The sequence below is a fragment of the Gymnoscopelus microlampas genome (genome assembly GCF_963454915.1).
Source record: "Gymnoscopelus microlampas genome assembly, chromosome: 12".
NCBI lineage: Eukaryota > Metazoa > Chordata > Actinopteri > Myctophiformes > Myctophidae > Gymnoscopelus > Gymnoscopelus microlampas.
In genome coordinates this window covers 49696819-49720062 of record NC_139949.1, presented here as the reverse complement: position 1 = coordinate 49720062, position 23244 = coordinate 49696819, and the positions used below count along the sequence as shown (strand labels likewise).

At 39.8% G+C, this 23244-nt stretch overlaps 1 protein-coding gene across 1 annotated transcript in view; it reads left to right on the top strand.

Annotated features, from left to right (window-relative positions):
- LOC311057406 (TLC domain-containing protein 3A-like) overlaps positions 1 to 23244 on the top strand; it is a gene marked incomplete at its 3' end in the record, with an annotated part of 65804 nt that overhangs the window by 37945 nt on the left and 4615 nt on the right. Inside the window, exon 4 of the mRNA XM_084074365.1 lies at positions 8842 to 8937. Within this exon, the coding sequence (XP_083930491.1) occupies positions 8842 to 8937 (96 nt within the window). The remainder of the gene's footprint in view (positions 1 to 8841; positions 8938 to 23244) is intronic.

Sequence of the window (23244 nt, the reverse complement as noted above, 5' to 3'; positions counted from 1 at the left end):
TTCCAGGGGGTCCCCGGCTAAATGATAGATAGTTAGGAACCAAATGGACCCTATGGGTCTGTAACTCTGAGAGTATACAAATGGACAAATTGTACACTCTCAGAGTTAAATTAACACTGATTTTACTATATAAATTGGGGTCTCAGAAATAGAAATGTCATTGAATGGGGGTCCGTAGCCTAATGCATGTCAAACTGGGGGTCCTTGAAATTAAAATGGTTGAGAATCACTGCTAGAGCCCTAAAAATCTTCTCTTATGGAGGTCCCTGGCATATCTTTTGAAATGGGGGTCCTTGGGCTAATAAGTGTCAATTTGGGGGTCCTTGACATGAGAAAGTTCTACTTGAGTAAAAAAGGTACAAAGGTATTGGCATCAAATTAAACTATAAAAGGTCAAAAGTACTCACAAAAAAAAAATCTAAATGTTATAGATCTGCCATTTTTATAATTGCCGAAGTATAAAATGGGCCTTAAAGGGCAAGACCACTTTGGTAAAGGTTTGGGTTCTGTAGTTACCTTGCCATGATGTAACTCCAAAGGTGGACAAGAAATCAAAAATAATTGCCCCATTGATTAGAAATACTGTATGCTCCTCATTGACTTACATTGTACGGTGAAGCAGCTCTCTAAGTCACTCTTTTTGCACGTAAGCGAAACAAAGTTGATTCAGACAATTTAGAACATCACTAAACCCACTACTGTTTGTTTTTTTAATACAAAAATGCACTTCCTGAAGAAAACCTGGACTGGATCCGTGTATCCGGATCATCAAATAGTAAAAATCAACAGGAAGTTGACATTTTTATTAAACAAACAAACTGTACTGGGTTTGGTGATGTTCTATATTGTCTGAATCAGCTTTGTTTGTGTTCGTTTACGTGCTAAAAGAGTGACTTTGAGAGCTGTTTCACTACAGTACAATGTAGGTCAATGAGGAGCATATTTTGAATGATCAATTTATAATCAATGGAGCAATTATTTTTGATTCTTGTCCACCTTTGGAGTTACATCATGGCAAGGTAACTACACAACCCTTTAACTGGTTCATGTATGTTTTGTAATTATATTTTAAATGCACAAAGTAACTTGTAACTAAAGTTTTCCAATAATTGTAGTGGAGTAAAAACGTGTACAATATTTGCCTCTGAGATGTAAATGTTCATAATAGTTACTTCCCACCACTGAGGTTAGCATGAATTAACACATTAAGACCGCGGAATGTATCTGTGTCATTTTAGATTTGAACCACTTTAACCATTATTTGATACTCTGGGTAATGGATATTCAAAAATAGCAGATATACAAGCTCTGTGCCGCGCTATGAGCTTGTAGATATTGTAGCTATTTTTGAAAAATATTGAAAATTCGTGCAAATCTTTGAAATTATATTTTGTACTCAAATCTTTGCTTCTGGGGGGCAAAGTATTTTGCGATGGGGGTCCGCGCCCAAATACATACATCATTTTGGGCCAAAGAAATGTAAAAATGAGATGGATTCTTTCCCAGACTACATGAGTTAATGCATGCTGGGAGAGAGACTCAATCTTCCTGCATGGTAATAATAATCCATCCGCTGTGGCATGGGGTTCCATGCTAACACTGGGTCAGTCACACAGATAAGGCTGTTTACTTTATCGCTGCACATGTTCACATTCCCACACGGACAGATGATATCAAACCCTGCATTATACATGCTGGCATGCATGTCCCTGTTACGGAGCGTGATGAGGATTATTTGTCATGTTTTAACCCATTCAATCCGAGAACGCATGTCATTTTAGATTGCTGCACTACGAGCTTGTAGATCTGCTATTTTTGAATGAACTTCAGCTTCTGGGGGGTCCCTGGAACAACATATTTTAATGTGGGATCGCCGGCCAAATACATATAATGTTGGTGGTCCTTGGCAAGAAAAAGTTTGAGCACCACTGATATAGAAACAATAGTTTTTCAGGAAAATGAAGACGTTTGTTGAGACATTTGACAGTTACAAATGTTTAAAAAATATATATATTCAAAGATTTGCACACATTTTCACGATTTTTCAAAAAATAGCAGGTATACAAGCTCATAATGTGGCATTCTGTGCCGCACTATGAGCTTGTAGATCTGCTATTTTTGATTAGCCAAAGAAATCTTAAAATGACACGCATGCTTTCCCAGTCTTGATGGATTAATGCAGAAGGAGTAGTTCACACACACACACAAAAAAAATACTTATTTTCTATTAATTACACACCCCATGAATGAAGCCTTGAATTCAAGGAGATTTTTTTCCTGTTTTTGTCGCATTCATGAGAGCCATGAATAATTTGATGACTTGCAGAAATTCAGTCTCCTACTGACCAGCCACCCGGTCGGTCATCGAATTATTGGCTCAATTAATTCACGGTTATATCTGTGAATTGAAATCCAACCGTTATCTGCCAATCACGGATATGTCCGATCTACAAGCTCACAACGCGTCGCAGCGCGACGCGTTGTGAGCTTGTAGATCTGCTATTTTCAGAGCACAACACCCGAGCCCAACTAAACAAAGCAAAGACCACTAGTCCCTCACTAACATTTTAGTCTAGTTTGTATTTGTTGACAAAATTGTCAATATATTTAGTCTTAGTTTTAGCCACCGTAGCTTAGTTTTTATTTAGTTTTCGTCAGTGTAAAAAAGGTATATCGACAGACATTTTTCACCATAGTTTTAGTCGTCAAAATCAACACTAGATCCCAGGCTAGAGGCAGGTGACCACCTCACCCGTTTATCACCGCTGCTCAGTGACATCATTGTGTTGCCATCCATCCACCGTGGTGGGTGGATGGATACAACTGGAGCATGTAGGGGCCTGATTTACGTGTGCTACATGTGCAAGTATAGACAGCAATCAACAGTATTGTCAAACCTTGCACACCCGCACACCTAAATCTAACACGCTCATCATCGTTCATTTTACTACCTGCAGCTGTGTAGCTTACTGTACATCGGCGGGTCTAAATGTGGGGTCCAGGGACCCCCAGGGGTCCTTGGGGGGTGGGTTCCTGGGGTCCCTAGAAAAATGTGTTAATTTTATCCATTTATATGTTGGCTATTCAAAAATAGCAGATCTACAAGCTCACAGCGCGTCACTTCGTGCCGCGCTGTGAGCTTGTACATCTGCTATTTTTAAAATGTATTTGGAAAAATCTTGAAAATGTTTTGAAATTTTGAATAATCTTTGCATTTTTTAACACAAATGTTCTATTCTGGTGGTCCCTGGCACACACATTTTTCAGATGGGGGTCCGCGGCCAAATACATATTAATTCCTTGACACAAAGAAGCTTGAGAACCACTGACTTATACAGTATCACGCTGTACTATAATATGGTCAGTCTGCGTTCTGAGGCCGAGGGTTTTGACCTGTACAGCAGAGAGTCATTCCATGCAAAACTAGAGGGTGGCAAAAAAGTGATCGTTTAAGCCCGATAAAAAAAAATGTGTTGCAACCCGAACTTGTCGAATGTATTTCACAAAAAAAAAGATGTATGGACCAAAAAACAGAAAAGATACTGAGGCAATTGGGGCTAAACCATATGTGGTTTTAGGTGTTAAAATCATTAATGAATGTATAGCCTATGGTTCCAGAAGTGTCTATAAGTGCTCTAAAAACTGATTAATCTGCAAAAAAAACAGGCAGGTGAAGGAAATGAATAAAATACCAGAATGTTGAGGTTAATGCAAAAGCTATGGGGTGGCAATTGCCATCCTCTGGAATCCCAAATGAACACGAATTGCAAATTTGGCCCTTTAACCCTGGAAGTGTAAAAATGGACTCGTACGGGGTCAGAGCAAAAAAGCCAAATAAGTAATGAGTCAACTCACTCTTCGCCAACCGGTACGTTTTTGCTGATTCATGGTCTTTAATGACATTGCTGTTTTTCTTCCTCTTTTAACTGTGTAAGACTGTCCCAACAGTGTTGATTTTGACAGCACATTTTGATTTAGTTTTAGTCATAGTCTTTTGAATAAAATTCCATTTAGTTTTAGTCATATTTTAGTCATCTGAAATGTCTTGGTTCTTGTCTTGTTTTAGTCGACTAAATATCATCAGATCTTAGTCGACTAAATCTACAGTTGATTTAGTCGACTAAAATGTGTTTTGGCGGTGCCTTGATGGCGTCGTAACGGCTGATTTTACACTTGGTTGCATGCTGAAAATAGCCGATCTACACGCTCACAACACGTCGCAGCGCGACGCGTTGTGAACTTGTAGATCTGCTATTTTCAGAGCGCAACACCCGAGCGCAACCAAACAAAGCAAAAAACACTAGTCCCTCACTAACATTTTAGAGCAAAAAGCCAAAGAAGAAGTGAGTCAACTCGCTCTTCGCCAACCGGTACGTTTTAGCTGATTCATGGTCTTTAATGACGTTGCTGTTTTTATTTTCTTCCTCTTTGAGAGTCTTGTGTAAGACTGCATTCCATCCAGTGACAACTCAAGCATAAAACGCAGTATCTACTGGAGAGGATCGATGCCCGGAAATGACTTCCAATTAAACGAATTAATCAGTATTTTATATATATGAGGCTGCTGGAATCAGTGGTGGAAGAAGTGCTCGGATAAAAAAATGTTTTACTTGAGTAAAAGTAGCAATGCCACAATGTAGAAATACTCTGGTACAAGTAAACGTCCTGTGTTGAAAATTATACTTGAGTAAAAAGTATTGGCATCAAAATGTACTTGACCCATTCAATCCAGGAACGCATCTGTCACTTAAGATTTCTTTGGCTATTCAAAATTAGCAGATCTACAAGCTCATATGAGCTTGTAGATCTGCTATTTTTTTTGGGGGGGGGGAATCGTGAAAACGTGTAAATCTTTGAATATATATACATTTTAACTCAAATCTTTGCTTCTGGGGGGTCCCTGATACAAATTATTTTGAGATGGGGGTGGTCCTTGACATGAAAAAAGTTTGATTGCAAGTTTAAAAAAAAATATATAAAATGTTAGGATTTTATATTTCAGCAGGAAGTGTAGGACGGAGGCTCTCTGTCTTCCCGGTGGGGGCTCCTCTCTGGCAGGAGGTTGAATCAGGAGGATACAACAGTAGTGACAATACACACAAATGTGTGTGTGTGTGGGGAGGAATCAATTGGCATAACGACTACATCGGGGAGAAAAAGGGGAGATTTTGGCATTATGGCAGACCGAAAAAAATGTTTTGGAGTGCGTGCAGGCTTAGCACAGTGTCTAAAATGAATTGCATTAACACAATGTTAACCCACGCGAGAATCAAATCAAGAACCATTGTTAGCATAAATCCCATAGCCCGGAGGGACGGCTGCGTTATAATTGACTAGTTGGCCGGTCAGACGAGTAATAATTGAGCAACGGTGGACCACATATTACTGTACATAAAACACCAGAATAAATTGTTTTAACCCACAGGTGCGACCGGGGACGCACCTGTGTCATTTTAGATTTATTTGGCTATTCAAAAATAGCAGATATACAAGCTCATAGCACGGCACCGAGTGCCGTGCTATGAGCTTGTAGATCTGCTATTTTTTTTTTAATCGTGAAAATCTGAGCAAATATTTGAATATATAAAAGTTTTGACTCAAATCTTTGCTTCTGGAGGCCCCTATTACAAAATATTTTGAGGTGGGGATTTGAGTTGAAAATGTTCCCTTTAAAAAAATATATATATATATTCAAAGATTCGCACAAATGTTAACAATTTTTCAAAAAATAGCAGATCTACAAGCTTGCGCCGAGTGCTGAGCTTGTAGATCTGCTATTTTTGAATAGCCCAAAGAAACCTAAAATGACACAGATGCGTTTCCAGATTCAATGGTTTAAAGTCAATGTTGGACCCCTCTCCTTTTTAAAAAAAAAAACTCTTTATTTTCAGAAGTTTTATCAGAATCAGAATCAGGTTTATTGTCACATCACAGGTTTACAAGGTAAAAAAGTGGGTGAAATTTGTTATCAGACAAATTGTGTTTATCAGACAATACATAAAATCAAATAGTACAAAAAAGCAACAGAAAAAATAGCAGTAAAAATAAAACATACAGACAAAAAACAAAAACAGAACAGGAACAAATAAATAACCCCTCTCCCTTTTTAATGCAATTAATTATAGCCTCTGCCATTTGGAAGTTGCAGTGGATCAATTTGTGATTTATTTTTGGATTAATTGTTTGGCCCTAACTCGAGCGAGCGCAGAGTGCGTGATGATGTACATCGTCCGGTCCGGTCGGTGCATTTAGCATTCCAGGTTAGCAGGCCAGGTGCAACCAGAAACCAACCAGGCCCTTTTGTCTCTGTGCCGTGGCTGACAATGGGGATATGGGATCACCTTACCCTACATTATTTAGCTCCAGCTGCTGTCATACCCTTCTGTCCTGACCTACTCCTCTTCTCCTCCCCCCTGCCCGTTCCTCCTCGCCCTCCAGGTTTATGCCACCCCCCCCCCCCACCTTGCTTGGATTCAGATGCTTAACAATGCCAAAAAAGACAGATTTTAGTTTTTTTTAACCCATTTTAACCCACAGACCTGGAACTGTGTCATTTTTAGATTTGAGCTAAAAAAAGCATTAGTTTACACTTTGGGCTATTCAAAAATAGCAGATCTACAAGCTCGTAGCGCGGCATAGCAGATCTACAAGCTCATAGCGCGGCACAGAGTGCCGCGCTACGAGCTTGTAGATCTGCTATTTTTGAAATATCGTGAAAATGTGTGCAAATCTTTGAATATATATATTTTTAAAGCGAACATTTTTAACTCAAATCTTTGCTTCTGGGGGTCCCTGGAACAACATATGTTGATGGGGCTCCGCGGTCAAATACATATAATTCTGGGGGTCCTTGACATGAAAAAGATTGAGCACCACTGATATAGAAACATACGTTTTTCAGAAAACTGTTGGGATTTAGGAGACGTGTAGAATCGGCTTCAGGTCTCAACACACACACACACACACACACACACACACACACACACACACACACACACACACACACACACACACACACACACTACACACACAATTAAAACCACAGGGGGTAGTAGTCAGGTACTTAGTTAGGCACGGTGTAGGGTTCCACTCTGCGGTCTAAAGTCATTCTTCCGTGTGCAGATGGCAGGGCCACGCTTTGCACCCTCTCATGCTTTATTTATCACCGGCACACACACGTAGCAAAGTAGCCCTGCCTGCCAGACAGCAGCTTGTCTTTTGTCTGAGAGTACTCTTCTTTATCAGGCTCATCGATTCACCTTATCTGTGTGTGCGTGTGTGTGTGTGTGTGTGTGTGTGTGTGTGTGTGTGTGTGTGTGGTCAATATTTGAATGGTTGCTTGTTCATCGCTCGCGGACCAACCCCGGAACGTCACTCCATTTCTCCCTCTTCCCTCGCTCCCTTTCTTCTCGTTCCGTCTCTCGTTTTCAGGTTCTTTTTGCAGGGCCGTCACGGCCATTCACTGTGCGTACGACGCGACACTCTCACAGATCCGTGATTTCATACCCCCCACTTTTTGAAAAAATAAATAAATAAAATAATATCTTTTTTTTTGTGATAATAAATCGGTAAAGTCAGGCAAAAATATGAATTAAATAACCTAACCCTAACACCGAAATAAAGTAACCAAAACACAGGAAAAAACTAACAAAATTTGCCCAAAAAACGCACATTTTTGAAAATTCTAAATTTGTTTACATTTGACAGTTACAAATGTTCGCTTGAAAAAAAATGATATTCAAAGATTTGCACAAATTTTCAAAAATAGCAGATCTACAAGCTCATAGCGCGGCACTCGGTGCCGCGCTATGAGCTTGTAGATCTGCTATTTTTGAATAGCCAAAGTATAAAAAAAGGGGTATAGTCCACCCAAAGTCCATCCCCCCCACCTTCTGAGAGCCCTGACGTCCCTGGCTATTTGTATGCGCTTTGTAAGCATTGAAAATATGGCTGTTCATACGAAAGCGCCGATATAAATGAACTTTCGATTTGACTCGGCTTTCCTCCTCGCCTTCCTTTCTTTGTGTCATTTTTACATTGACTCATGTAAAGTCGGATTCACTTTGTTCTTTGATTGTTTCGTGTGCAGAAAATATAAGCACAAGCCACTCGCTCTGCCCCAATGTCATTGTACCATTGGTGGAAAAAGTACTCAAATGATTTACTTAAAAGTATCAATACTGCAATGTAGAAGTACTCTGTTACAAGTAAAAGTCCGGAATTCTAAATTTACTTGAGTAAAAGTACAGAAGTATTGGCATCAAAATGTACTTAAAGTACTAAAAGTAAAATGTTTGAAAATAGCCGATCTACAAGCTCACAACGTGTCGCTTTGAGCTTGTAGATCGGCTATTTTCAAATAGCCTATGTATAAAATAGGGCTGAAGTGGTTAATGTATGTTTCGTAATATCATAATTTATATCTGAAAAGTAACTAGTAACTAAAGTTTTCAAGTAATTGTAGCGGAGTAAAAGTACAATATTTGCCTCTGAGATGTAGTGGAGTAAAAGTATTGGAAATTGGAAATACTCAAGTAAAGTACAAATGCTTCAAAATTGTACTTAAGTACAGTACTTAAGTAAATGTACTTAGTTACTTTCCACCACTGCATTGTACCATTGTATTGAAAGCCCCTGTTGCTGGCCTTGTGGCAGATGTTTTATGGCCTGTGTAACCTATTGTTCCCTATGCGCTCTGCTGTAATGGCTCTGTGTTGTAGAGGCTGGTGTTTCTGTTTACCCTCCATGTCAAACTCTGGCGCTTTTATATGTTTATTTGTCCACTCACTCAGTCACTCACTCTGCGTGTGTCTTGTCTCTTGTTTTATTTTCCGTCCCCAGTTCTTCCGAAGGGAGCAGGGGGATTTCTTCATCGGCTGCTTGTTTCTCACGGAGCTGAGCACTCCCTTCGTCTCCCTGGGGAAGATGCTCATTCAGGTGAGATCACACACACACACACACACACACACACACACACACACACACACACACACACACACACACACACACACACACACACACACACACACACACACACACACACACACACACACACACACACACAGGGGTGTCACGGCCATTCACTGTGCGTACGACGCGACACCCTCACTCTCACAGATCCGTGATTTCATACCCCCCACTTTTTGAAAAAAATTAAAATATATATATATATTTTTGATAATAATTCCAATCGGTACAATCAGGCAAAAAATAAGAATTAAATAACCTAACCCGAACCCTAAAACCGAAATAAAGTAACCAAAACACAAATAAAACTAACAAAATCCGCCCAAAAAACGCAACATTTTGAAAATACAGAATTTGTTTACATTTGACAGTTACAAATGTTTTTCACGCTTTTTCAAAAATAGCAGATCTACAAGCCGCGCTATGAGCTTGTATATCTGCTATTTTTGAATAGCCAAAGTGTAAAGTAAGGGGTATAGTCCACCGAAAGTCCATCCCCCCCACCTTCTGAGAGCCTGTGACGTCCCTGCGTGTGTGTGTGTGTGTGTGTGTGCGCACGCACGCACGCACGCACGCACGCACGCACGCACGCACGCACGCACGCACGCACGCACGCACGCACGCGCGTGAAGAAACTTGCAAAGAAAAGACAACAATGGGATCTGAAACACAAACCAATTTTATAGATTATGAACGTCCAGATTGTAAGCTTTGAAATGATGTGTCATACACTGACATCTGAAAGAAGATAATACTTATTTGAAGGCTGTTGCAGAGATAAGGTCTAATCGAAGAATCTGTGTCATCTTACCTCACAGCAGTTACTATTTTAAGGATAAAAAACAAAACAAACAAAAAAACATTTGATTTTCTAAAAATGCTGTTTGTTGTATATTGAGTCGATTCATTCAGCATTTATACATGTGTAATATGAAATGAGAAAAGAAAAAAACCTTTATGAAAAACAACACATTACCTTGATTTGTGCGATTTCCTGTTCACCTGCCTGCGGCACATTCTATCAGACCCTGTTGTCACCAATAATAATTATAGAATTTAATGAAAACAGTCACGAAGAAAAAGTAAGGTGTGAAACGAAGCCAGATGAATTGTCAGCTGTGTCTTAGAATGGGAAGTAAGTGTCAACCCTTGTTTTAGACTCTGTTCACACTCTGAACATCACTTGTATTATTGTTTAGCACGTGTACATACCTAGCATTGAGCCTATAATCATCTTGTTTGTAGACTAGAGGGTGTTCTTTGTGTATTATCTCATTTAACTTTTCCAACAAGCTGCTTCTCTGCCCCAAGGCTGAATAATAGCTCCTCTTCACAGCGGATATTTGGGATATTTTGCCCATATAAGAGAATAACCTTAATTCTGGGTCTGTTTCTGGGTTTTGTTGTATCGGCGTGGACAAGCCTGTACAGTTAACTCCATTCTGTTCCACAGAGACATCTAAATGAAACGGACCCAGAGTTAATTGTATTGCCTTCTGTTGCGTCTATACCTAGCTGTGCCTGCCAGAACGCCTGCTGTGAAAAGTGTCCGTCTCCACAGAGCAGACACTGTGTGTGCTCATTTAACGTGTTGCAATAATCGAGCATAAAAAAGGGCCTGTTGTGGTAATAATAATAATAATAATAATAATAATAATAATAATAATAATAATAATAATAATAATAATAATACATCCAATTTATTAGGGCTTTTCTCGATACTCAAAGTTGCTTTACAAAAACGGAACAAAAGAAAGAACTTTATTGAGAGAATAACTAGTTAAAAAGTGAAAAACTAAGCAAATAAAAACATTAAAATTAACCCATTAAGACCGGGAACGCATCTGTGTCATTTTAGATGTCTTTGGCTATCTTTAGCTTGTAGATCTGCTATTTTTTTTAAACCGTAAATTTTTTTGCAAATCGTTGAGTCTTTTTCAAGGACCATGATAACAACATATAAAATACATATATAATGAGAAACAGTAACAAACATTTGAATCACATTACAATGTCACAGATGCAAATAAACATTGTGTTACATGAAACAGGTGCAGTCACTATGTAGTGTGTCCTCAAGAAGCACCCTGAATGTCTCTATTGAGACCATTAGCACCAGTTTCAGAGAGTCCTGAAGTTTGTTCCATTTGTGTGGAGCATAAAGAAATGAAAGCAGTCTTTCCTTGTTCACTGCTCTTACGTGGCCTGGTATATCTAATGTGTGTTTGTGAACGTGTTGAATGTCCAGTAACCTTTGGTTCTAAAAGCGAGGATAGGTATAAAGGAAGTTTACCACACAAGGCCTTATAAATAAATAAATAAAATACAATGTTGCTCTCTACGAGCTGCAAGAGATGGCCAACCCACTTTATCATATAAAATACAGTGATGGGTGAGATAATCATCACCAGTAATAAAACTCAAAGCACTGTGGTAGACTGCTTCCAGAGGCTTCAGTGTGGAGAGTGAAGCATGCATTGCATATACAGTATATCCCCATAGTCAAATACAGACATTATACAGTTTGAGCACCACTGATATAGAAACAATAGTTTTGTAGAGTCAAAATAGCCGATCTACAGGCTCCCAACGCTGCTATTTATTATTGTTCTCCTACTGTGCAATCTCAGTGGTCTTGTGGTTAGTGTCCGCCCTGAAATTGTGAGGTTGGGGCTCGATCCCCGGGCCGGGTCATATCAATGACTATAAAAAATACCCCATGCCTCCCTGCTTGGCACTCAGCAATCAAGGGCTGGATTGGGGGATAAGTCCCTGCGATGTACTAGCGTCATAGCCAGGGTGTGTACCACATGTGTATTTCAAGCTTTCTCACCAGTGTTGATTTTGACAGCAAATTTTGAATATTTAGTTTTAGTCATATTTTTGTCATCTGAAATGTCTTAGTTTTTTGTCTAGTTTTAGTCGATTAAATATCATCAGATTATAGTCGACTAAATCTGCAGTTGATTTAGTCGACTATAATGTATTGTGGTGGTGCCTTGATGGCGTCATAATGGCTGATTTTACACTTGGTTGCATGCTGAAAATAGCCGATCTACAAGCTCACAACGCGTCGCATCGCGACGCGTTGTGAGCTTGTAGGTCGGCTATTTTCAGAGTGCAACACCCGAGCTTAGTTTTTATTTAGTTTTCGTCAGTGAAAAAAAGGTAGTCGACGAACATTTTTCGCCATAGTTTTAGTCGACGAAATCAACACTGTTCCTCATGCCACAGAAACAGGAGATAGAAGCAGGATTGGCCACATGGCTCGGCAAGGCTTAATTACTACTTACGTACTTACGGTGCACTCTTGCACTCATTCATCTGTATGTTGTGACATGCTTGGTCAGGACCCCCTTGCATCACAGGTCAACGCATTGGGGACCCACGTTAGCGTCACTTTTCAGCGTTCAGGGTAGTAGGTTGTCTGTGTCACTTGACACATAATTAGGGCCGTCACCATTAGGACATTTTACATGATGATTAATTGTCACAAATAATTGCGATCAACATTTGAATTGTGTTGTTGTAGTTGAACACTGGAACATAATATGAATAAAAATCACATTTCTGTTTGGCTTTTATAGGCTTTGAAGTTGCACAGGGCAGATATGACAAATAACCTAAATACACAAAGAAATTGCTGACATGTTTAATAACTGTATACTTAAAACAAAAACAATAGTGGAAATAGCCAATCTATTTCCACTATATTTGAAAATGTTAGAAAATATATTCTTTTCAACGACGATTATTTCAAATAATTGCGATTATAAATTAACTGTGACAGGCCTACACGACCATGTAGACTCGACTTTCAAAACACCATTTATATACATTGAAAACACACGGACCCCCACAGACTCCAGCCCCCCCGTGGGGAGCCGCCCGAGCGAGACGCTAAACTGAGCGAGTGGCTGCGACGAACGGGCGTGACGTCCGCCTCTGCCAACTCAACACGTTCTGCTTGAATACCTATAGACAGAGAATTATAAATGATCTACCCAAACGGGTACCGTTCTTAGAACTGTACAACTCATTGCGGCGTAGAAACCTATTGAATCATCAATTGAAAGTATAGACTTTGGTAGAATTGACTCCTTTGCGTCTCTCTCTTTCTCTCTCTCTCTCTCTTTCTCTCTCTCTCTCTCTCTCAATATTAAATGATTTATGCAAACAGGTACTGTTGTAACTTGTAAGTAAGAACTGTACACCTCATTGCGGCGTAGTAAACTATTGAATTATCAATTGAAAGTATAGACCTTGGTAGAATTGACTCACTCACTCTCTCTCTCTCTTTCTCTCTCTCTCTCTCTTGGATGCACTCTGGCAATATATCTTAAAGGACAACTTTGGTTTTTTACAACCAATGTTTATGTTTTAGATTGTAATTAAAGTAAATAAAAGATGAGTGTTAAAAAAAAATTGTTTACTGCTTTCTATAGTTTTAGCAATTTTCACAATCTTTTTTACAGTGTTTTCACAGTGGGCGGGGGCATTCTGTCCGGTGGCTAAATATGTATTTTTTTAACACATTAACCCGGCGTTTTCTTTATTATTATTTACAGTAGCTCTTCTAGCCCCCAATAACTCACATCTGGCCATCTGAGACAGCCGGACCTTTTTTATTGTGTAAAAAAGGCATATTTAGCCACCGGACAGAATGCCCCCGCCCACTGTAAAAAATATCGCAAAAAATGCTAAAACTATAGAGAGCAGTAAATGAAAAAAAAATTACACTCATCATTTATTTACTTTAATTACAAGCTAAAATATAAACCTTGGTTGTAAAAAACCAAAGTTGTCCTTTAAGTGATACAAATAAGATTTAGTCACATTCCTGACGTAGGCATTGAAAAATTTACAATCTATAATGACACCAAGGTTTTTAGCCTGGTGCCCGGGACTGAGTGGCAGTCACTTCAAATTAGATGCCTCTGCTCCAATGAAGAGTGAACTTGTACATCTCTCTCTCTCTCTCTCTCTCTCTCTCTCTCTCTCTCTGTCTCTCTCTGTCTCTCTGTCTCTCTCTCGTATACAAAGTGGTTAGCGCTGATAACGTTATGCCTTTCAAGCGTGGAGGAAGATAAAACGGGACTCAAAATGAGTGCCATTAATTGTTATCTGCTTTTTGTATGATAATTAATATTTTTAGACTGAACGCTGGACTGTAAACTTCCTGCATTTCAGTAGATGTATGTATTACATTATGACACGTAGCAGTGTTTTTGGCATTTAGCCCATTTAGATACACATTTAGTTCTCTGTTTACATATTATGCATATGTATGCAAAAGACTGTCTAGCAAAGATAGTCGGCTAATGCCTAATTTAAGCCATGCACTGTCTCGGACTTAAAATATCTCTGTTGTGTAGAATGATTATTCTATCACCTAGCATCCATATTCAGTTAGCGGACCCGCCGGACCACAGTCTGGATGTAGACCTAGCAGGCGTCTACAAACCCAACAGCATAACGTAAAAAAAGGAAAAGATTATGCTTGTGAAATGGCACAGCTTGATTCACGGCTAGAGAGTGTCTTTATTAATGGAATGCGTCTTATCCAATCGTGTGCAGGCGCTTTCAAAGTAGTTCTTGCGTTGTCCCGACGTCCGGCGTGCGCATGTAGGTGACAAATGCTGAAGCCAGTATTTCTTAATGAGCTATTAAGTCTAATTTATATGCTGTCGTGTGACTAACACTTGTCGGTTGCCAAGTAGAGAACAGATCTTACAACCTAACCACGGTCACAGTATGACAAGCTTTTTAGCGTCTGGAACACCGTCTCTCAGGATATCGAACGTTGCTGTCGGGCAGAAACCCCCTATCTCCAACTTGTTGTGTATTTTTCGTAAATGAATCAGTGCTGCTCCATCTTTTTCATGTCAAGGACCCTCAAGAATGCCGCGAACCCCCATCTCAAAATAATTTGTTCCAGGGACCCCCAGAAGCAAAGATATGAGTTAAAAATGTTTGCTTTAAAAAAATATATATTCAAGGATTTGCACACATTTTCAAGATTTTTCAAAAATAGAAGATCTACAAGCTCATAGTGCGGCACTCGGTGCCGCACTATGAGCTTGTATATCTGCTATTTTTGAATAGCCAAAGTGTAAAATAATGCCGTACTTGATCATACTACAGCGTCACACAAAAGCATCAAAAGTTAGCAGATCTGCAAGCTCGAAACGTGGCGCGTAGCGACTCGTTTTGAGCTTGTAGATCTGTTACTTTTGCTAGTTTCTTTATTTGAATCTTGAAAAGTAACAGTTTTGGACACATGAGGTTTCTACCCGACAGAGAGGATATATAACGGTAATACACAAGGATCATTGTCGAGATGGAAATAAGCCTTTTTCCATGCCTGTGCTTTAAGATGACATTTCTCCCATGACACTTCAACCCCATTCGCACAGATAAAATAGGCCAGTTGTTTCAATAACCCAGCCCCACTACATCATTTTATTTCCTACTCCGTGGATATACCGAGTGTATGTGCACGCATATAATCCAATTCCTTACAAACACACAGCGTCCCTGTGGCAGCTCCATCTACCATTGAGATTAACCCATTAAGACCTGGAACGCATCTGTGTCACTTTTTGATTTGAGCTAAAAAAAAGCAATATTTTACACTTTTGGCTATTCAAAAATAGCAGATATACAAGCTCATAGCGCGGTACCGAGTGCCACGCTATGAGCTTGTAGATCTTCTATTTTTGAAAAATCGTGAAAATGTGTGCAAACCTTTGAATATATATTGTTTAAAGCAAACATTTTTAACTCTTCTATTCTTAGCTTCTGGGGGGTCCCTGGAACAACACATTTTGAGATGGAGGTCGGCGGCCAAATACATATAATTGTTGGGGGTCCTTGACATGAAGAAGTTTGAGCACCACTGATATAGAAACATACGTTTTTCAGAAAACCGTTTACGATTTAGAAGACATTTTGCAGAATCGGAACCTTCAGGCCTCAATGGATTAAGCCTTCCCGACAGAACATCGAAATTGCCCAGCAATATCCATATTTATTTTTGTTGTTGTTGCTGTTCCCCTTTACAATTCTTTCTTTTTGGGTTCTATCTATGTGGTAAAAGAAGTACTCGGATGTTTTTTTAAAAATGTACTTGAGTAAAAGTACAAAAGTATTGGCATTTAAAATAAGCTTACACTACCAAAGTAAAAGTATGAACTTGTTTCAGAATTTGTCAAACCTTTTTGTTTTATTATTATTATTGGGTGTTTTTGTATAGCCAAAGTATAAAATAGTGTTGGCTTAAGTGGTTAAGGAATGTTTTGTATTAATAACCTAAATCTGCAATGTATAGTAAAATAAAGCGGTCAAATAATTGTAGTGGAGTAAAACGTTGGCATAATGCCTCTGAGATGTAAGGGAGTAGAAGTATAAAGTATTGAAAAACCATATACCTGTAAAGTACCTGAGTAAATGTACTTAGTTACACCACTGCAGATCATCAACATGGTCAGAAATAGCCACATTATTTTAGTTGTTCCTCTCTACCATTCCTTGTGGGTTCTTTTGCAATACCTTGAATCCCCAGAAACCTTAGGATGTCCTTTTTCATTTGGTGAGCAGCATGTCACTGCACCATGAATATTTAACACACAAAACAGCCAGTAGAGCTCTGGCTCCCTGCTACTATATCTCTCTCTCTGCCCTTTACCTCTGCTCGCACGTCCACCCAACTGTGCTCATTAGAGCTGCAACCATCGATTGTCTTCGTCGCGATTATTCTATCGATTACTTGTTGATTTTGACGGCAAATTTTGGTTTAGTCTTAGTCATAGTCTTTTGAATACAACTCCATTTAGTTTCCATTTAGTTTTCCATTTATGATTCAGTCATCTGAAATGTTTTAGTTTTTGTCTAGTTTTAGTCGACTAAATATCCTAAGATTATAGTCGACTAAATCTACAGTTGATTTAGTCTTCTGGCGGGCCGTGATGGCGTCATAATTGCTGATTTTACACTTGGCTGCATGCTGAAAATAGCCGATCTACAAGCTCACAACGCGTCGCGCTGCAACGCGTCGTGAGCTTGTAGATCGGCTATTTTCAGAGAGGAACACCTGAGCGCAACCAAGCATAAAACGACTTGTCTTTTAGTTCTACTGGATCTTTTCTCCACTCGTCCCTCCCTGACATTTTAGTCTAGTTTTTATGTGTTGACAAAATTGTCAATATATTTAGTCATTGTTTTAGTCATCGGAGCTTAGTTTTTATTTCGTTTTTATTTCGTTTTCGTCAGTGAAAAAAGGTAGTCGACGAACATTTTTCGCCACAGTTTTAGTCTACGAAATCAACACTGCACCATAACCAACATATTTTGGGGGATTTTCATTTTTTTAATTTAGTTTTTATATTGATGCGGGGAAAAAATCATATTGTATATATATATATTTTGTATTTTTTTATAATTGACTTAATATTCCTCCCTATTTAAGGAAATTCCTCCCAAAAATTTCAAAAATCTTTCTATTATTTGATCAAAGTAGATTTAATATTTTTTTCATATATTCGTTTCAAGTGAAGTCTGATTAAAGTGCGGTGCATACTTACAACCCTCCAAAATCTTTTGGGAAAGGGACATGATGTTCCTCGGAACCCGTGCACCTCCACATGTCCCTGACTCTCCCCTAACTATAGTTCAGGAAGCCTTTCGGGAACCGGTAGATGTACAAAAAGAAAAACAAACGGGGGGGTAATATCAGGGGTTAAACTTAGAATATGTTCAAAAAACAGTTTGGTGGGGGGGGGATCATTTCTGTGGTTAAACTTAGAAGATTTCTCTAGGGCAAGTTACAAATTGCAGACAGGTGCTCGTTTATGGTGATTTTGAAGGAGCGTAAGGAGTTGCACTTTTTGATGTTTGTTGGAAGGGCGTTCCACATTTTGGTGGCATAGCAGTAGAACGAATTTGTTTGTGCTGAAACTGGATTGAGTGATGTATCAGTGGAGCTCCTTCTGGTGTTTTCATGTTGTTGAAGTAGCCTGTTGGTTGTAAGGGTATCCTTGTTTTATTGAGAATTTTGAAGGCCAGGCCCAATGCAAGTTGTTTACTCTGTCTCCCATCCCACTAGCATAATGAGCATATGTTCTAGATGAGAGGCCAAGTATAAACCTGACCAGATATCACACCTACTCAAGCCTAGAAATAAATCATAATAATTGGGAACACATCGTTCCTGTATGAAATGTGGCTTGTGGTACTTTCGCGTTAATGGGTGCGAAATGTTCCAAAACGTAACCTTGTTTGTCTTACGTGCCCATATTTGGAGACCGCTTTAAATTCTAGGTTTTCAGACCCGAGCACCAAGTAAAATAAATCCTCCATTATGTTTAATAATGGACTTCCCCTGCTTGTGCGTAAAGCTGTAGTGTCGAGCAACTGAATAGTTTAGTTTTTACAGAAGCGCTTTAACCTAGGATGGAAGACGGTCAATGGTGTTAACTAAACAATGATTGTGTTTAGATCAGGGGTTTTCAACCGGTGGTATTGCAGGTGGTCCCTGGCCATGCATAAAAAAATACATTTTTTTTAAAACTCCTTTTTATTTTTTTAACTTACAGGAGTTCTTACGGTATGGTGTGTGTGTGTGATATGAAATGTGAGCTTACCATAATCACAGTAATCCTTAATCATATTCCATCATATTCAAACAAAATCACTGTATTTTATTAGATATTATATTGATATTATAGCTATTTTCTCCAGCTCCCTGTGATGCATGAACCCCCAACCACTATTGTGGGGGGTGGGTCTATGATGGACCCACCACGCACAATAGTAGTGGTCGCCAGGTTGCTCTTAGTCAGGATGGTGGTCCCTGGGTCAAAATCAGTTGAAAACCCCTGGTTTAGATGATAACCTTACATTTTATTTTTTTAACACGCACCATATGCTAACTTTCACCAGCAAAAAGAATCCTCCCAAAAATGTCAAAACTCTTTTGATTATTTTATCAAAGTTTTTAATATAATCGTTTTCAAGTGAGTAGTTGAAGAGTTCCAGCCCTATAGTGCTCATTATATCATAATACTCAGTGAAATGAGATCGATGGCTTTCTAATGAGATGTAAGCGGAGGAGAGACATTTTCACTGTAAAGCAATGGTGATGTATGAGCGTGGCAACGCTTTGCTGACATCTGCCTTCAGCAGAGAGCCAAAGAGGAGCGTTCATTCCAGCCTCCCTGCCTTGCTTTGGGCCAGATCAGCACTGACACAGCCAGTAGCTGAAGAAGTACTCCTATTTTCTCTTTACTTGAAGTAGCACTTTGTAACTTTCCTCCTCTACCCCGGATTTGAACCCGGTTTTACTGTGCAAGTGCTGAAATGACCATTTACCATTGAGCTAATAGAGCCTGTCTGCTTGCTGCTTGCAGGGGATAAATGTAATCTTGAACATCAGGTCGTAATGTATGGTGAGACATTTGTCATTGGACACAATCTAAATGTCTCAATAGAAGAGCAGGGAGACACAATTGTTTAAGTTATATTGTACTAACATACTCTACCATGCAGATTGGCCAAAATTACATTTTATTCATTAAAAGAAAGTTACATATTGCCGCTTTAGAGTAGCAATACCACAATGTGGAAATACTGTGTGACAAGTAAAAGTCCTGTATTCAAAATTGTACTTGAGTAAAAAAGTACAGAAGTAATTGGCATCAACATATACTTAAAGTTCTTAAAGGCATTAAGTACTCGCTATGCAGAATGTTCCATTTCAATATTTTTGAAACGTAAAAAACATCTTTCAAAAATAGCCGCTCTACAAGCTTACAACGCGTTGCATCGTGACACGTCGTGAGCTTGTAGATCGGCTATTTTCGAATGCCTTAAGTATATAATAGGTCTTCATTGTGTTAGATGTACAGTATGCTTTGTAATAATAATCTAAATAGGCAAAGTAACTTGTGACTAAAGCTCTCAAATAATTGTACTGGAGTAAAAAGTACCATATTTGCCTCTGAGAAGTTGTGGAGTAGAAGTATTGCAAATGGAAGTTGTCTCTGTTGGGTGGAAAGTCCAAAACTGTTATTTTTCAGGATTCAAATAAAAAAATAGCAGATACTAAATAGCAGAAGCTCAAAATGCGTTGCTTCACGCCACATTTCGAACTTCTAGATCTGCAATTCTTTTAATGCTTCCGTGTGACGCTGCAGTATAATCAAGTAGGGAGGTAATTTACGATAAAACACAAAAAGTCAAAATATGGAGATTATGGAGGCTTCTAGCCCTACAGCAACGAAATACTCAAGCAAAGTAAAAGTTCCGCAAAATTGTACTCCAGTACTCCTCCTTCCTTTGGACCACATCAGCACTGACACAGCTCCACAGCATCCACATCTGTGAGGAACGTCCTCCGCTCTCATGCCACCCATGCTAATTTACATCGATCGCTTTGCTGGCAGGGGTGTTGCGATGAAACGTCAAATGAAAAGCTGTAAAACTCACCCTTTGCTCTCGTAAAGTGGTATTAAAACCAATTAGGCACAAATATATTTTGTGTCAATCCCTCAGGGGGGAAATTAGGGCCCAGTGGAGCTATAGCTACATGAGGTAAAATAACCCATTAAGACCTGAGGCCGATTCAAAAAATGCTTTCTAAATCCTAACAGTTTTTAAAAATAAAAAATAAAAAAATCTCACGATTTAACAAAATAGCAGATCTACAAGCTCATAGCGCGGCACTCGGTGCTGTGCTATGAGCTTGTATATCTGCTATTTTTGGATAGCCAAAGAAATTTTAAATGACACAGATGCGTTGCAGGTCTGAATGGGATAAACTAATAATAACAAGAACAATACAGAACACAACATGTACTCACTGTGTGCACTCATTTACAGGGGGTAAAGTACTTTATAGAAGAAGAAAAAGAAAATCAATGGAAATGAATCAAGTGAAACTTTAGTAATTGAATAATCTAGGGCACTCAGGTGGTGAGGGGGTAAAGTACCTTCCTACCAACGCAGAGTCTATGGAGTTCAAATCCGCTGTGGTGCATTTTGGCCTGGCATCTACAGGGGGAGGGAAGTAGCCTGGGACCAGACGAATCTGCCAGTGCAAAAAACAAAAAAAATGCCCTCTGCGATTTGGGTCCGTTGTGATCCGGGCGATCTTTGTCGCTGTGAGTACTCCTACGTACTGAGGGGGTGTTGAACGGGAGGTGTAGGACAGAGGCGTGGGGACTCCTCACTGGCAGGTTAGCAGCAGCAGTGGCAACACAGAAATGTGTGGGAAGGGCTAATTGGCATAATAACTCAAGTGGGAGTAAAAAAAAAAAAAGGGCAAATGCTCGTCTTATATGAATGAATATGAACGCTTGTGTCTTTCTTTCATTCATATTATGAGAGAAAGCGCTGCAAAGCAGAATGCCCGCAACACTTCAAATTAAAAAAGAGTCTCAAGGTGCACCGCTCAACAATATCGTGAAACTGAGAGCCAGCACACACACAGTAAATGTCCTTTTCACATGGTTTTATTTACCTCTCCAAGGACAGAGGAACGGACGCGTTTCAACTCAGTGTTGTGATGTTGACCTGTTAGGTTGAAACGTGTCCGTTGCTCTGTACGTGGAGAGGTTAATAAAATCATGTGAAAAGGACATTTACTGTGTGACTGTGTGCTGGCTGTTTTCTCAGTTTCATATTATAGAAATGAAATGTTATATTTTTGACAGATACCCAGGGGGCAAAACCCCCTTTTTTTTGGAAAGCTGCATTTGCTCTGCTATAAAAGGTTGGCCACCAGAAATAATATCTATGACCCCGTAGGATCACAACCTATATGGACAACCCGGTCAATTTTTTGCTGGAAATCCAATATGGCCGCCTCAATATTGGCCCCTATCAGTACCCAGGGGCAAAGGGGGGTATGCTGCATTTGCCCTGCCATAAAAGGTTGGCCACCAGAAATAATATCTATGACCCAGTAGGATCACAACCTATATGGACAACCCGGTCAACTTGCTGCTGGAAATCCAATATGGCCGCCTCAATATTGGCCCCTATCAGAAAATAGCTTTGGCAATAACTTTTGAACCAGATGGGCTAGAAATAAAAACTTGGTGTCTATTTCATGGTTTCAGAGCATGAGAAACTCAATGGAATACTTATCTTTATGATTGGGTGTGTCTGGACCTTTAATTTGCATATTTCCAAGATGGATGCCACGCGAAAATTAGTTTTACTATGACTTTTACAGTGACAGCTGACTGTTATGGCAACAGAGATGGCAGTCCAGAGATGGCAGTCCTAAGAGAGCAGCTGCTGCTTTTTCAGGAATCATTGAATGGGCAACCAACTGCAGTCCTCTGGGAAACCTTCCTGGAGATGTCAGATATTCTCCAAAGGTTTATCTACTACGATCGGGAAGGTGACTGGACAGGACATCTCTGTGAATCAGCAAGAATGCTACCCTACCTCACTGCAGCAGGCCACTACAAGTACGGGCAGCAATCTTTACCTCTGTATTTGGCTGAGATGAAGAAACTACCAGAAACAGCTTCAGAGGTACATGAAGCACTGATGGCAGGTGTATTTGTTGGCAGACGAGCAGATGGCAGCCACAACAGTGTTTCTCTTGACATGCTACTGGAGCAGACCTATAATGCCGATGCCAAGGAAGCAAGCAGTCTGGATGGCATTACACTCAGCCCTGCTGCCAGGACAAAATGGGTCTACACAAAACCACTCACAGCAGCTGTCTCTGCAGAGCTCAAGTCTATGCTCCACCTCCACTCCTCCAACCCACACCATGAGTCTGGTCAGAGTCGTGTAATCCGGGATGCAGAGATGGTAGTCAAGGTCATGGCAGCAGTGGAGACTAACCCATTTACAGTGAGCACATCATCCACGATCAACATATCTTCAGGACAGTGTGCTGATTCCACAGTCAAGGACCACTTGATGAGTGTGAAAGAACTGGGTCTGAAGGCACTGTGTGAGTCATTGTCCAGTGAACAGAAGAAGACAAGCATAATGAAGCTTAACACTTCCCACACTCAAAACACAAAATCTAAAAAGTCTAAGGGGAAAACCTCAGCACCTGGCAAGAGCAATGAAATTACTGCCCTCCTGCGCATGACCCAAATCATAGCCAGTGGTGGAGAACTCAACCTTGTTGACTTTATAGGCAACCACGAGTGCAGTGGCTTCCCCCCTTCCCTCTTCCAGGAAGATGGCAGGATGAGAACAGGTACCAAGGCAAGCCTTGTGAAGGTCCTGAAAGAGGAGACCAAAGTTGCA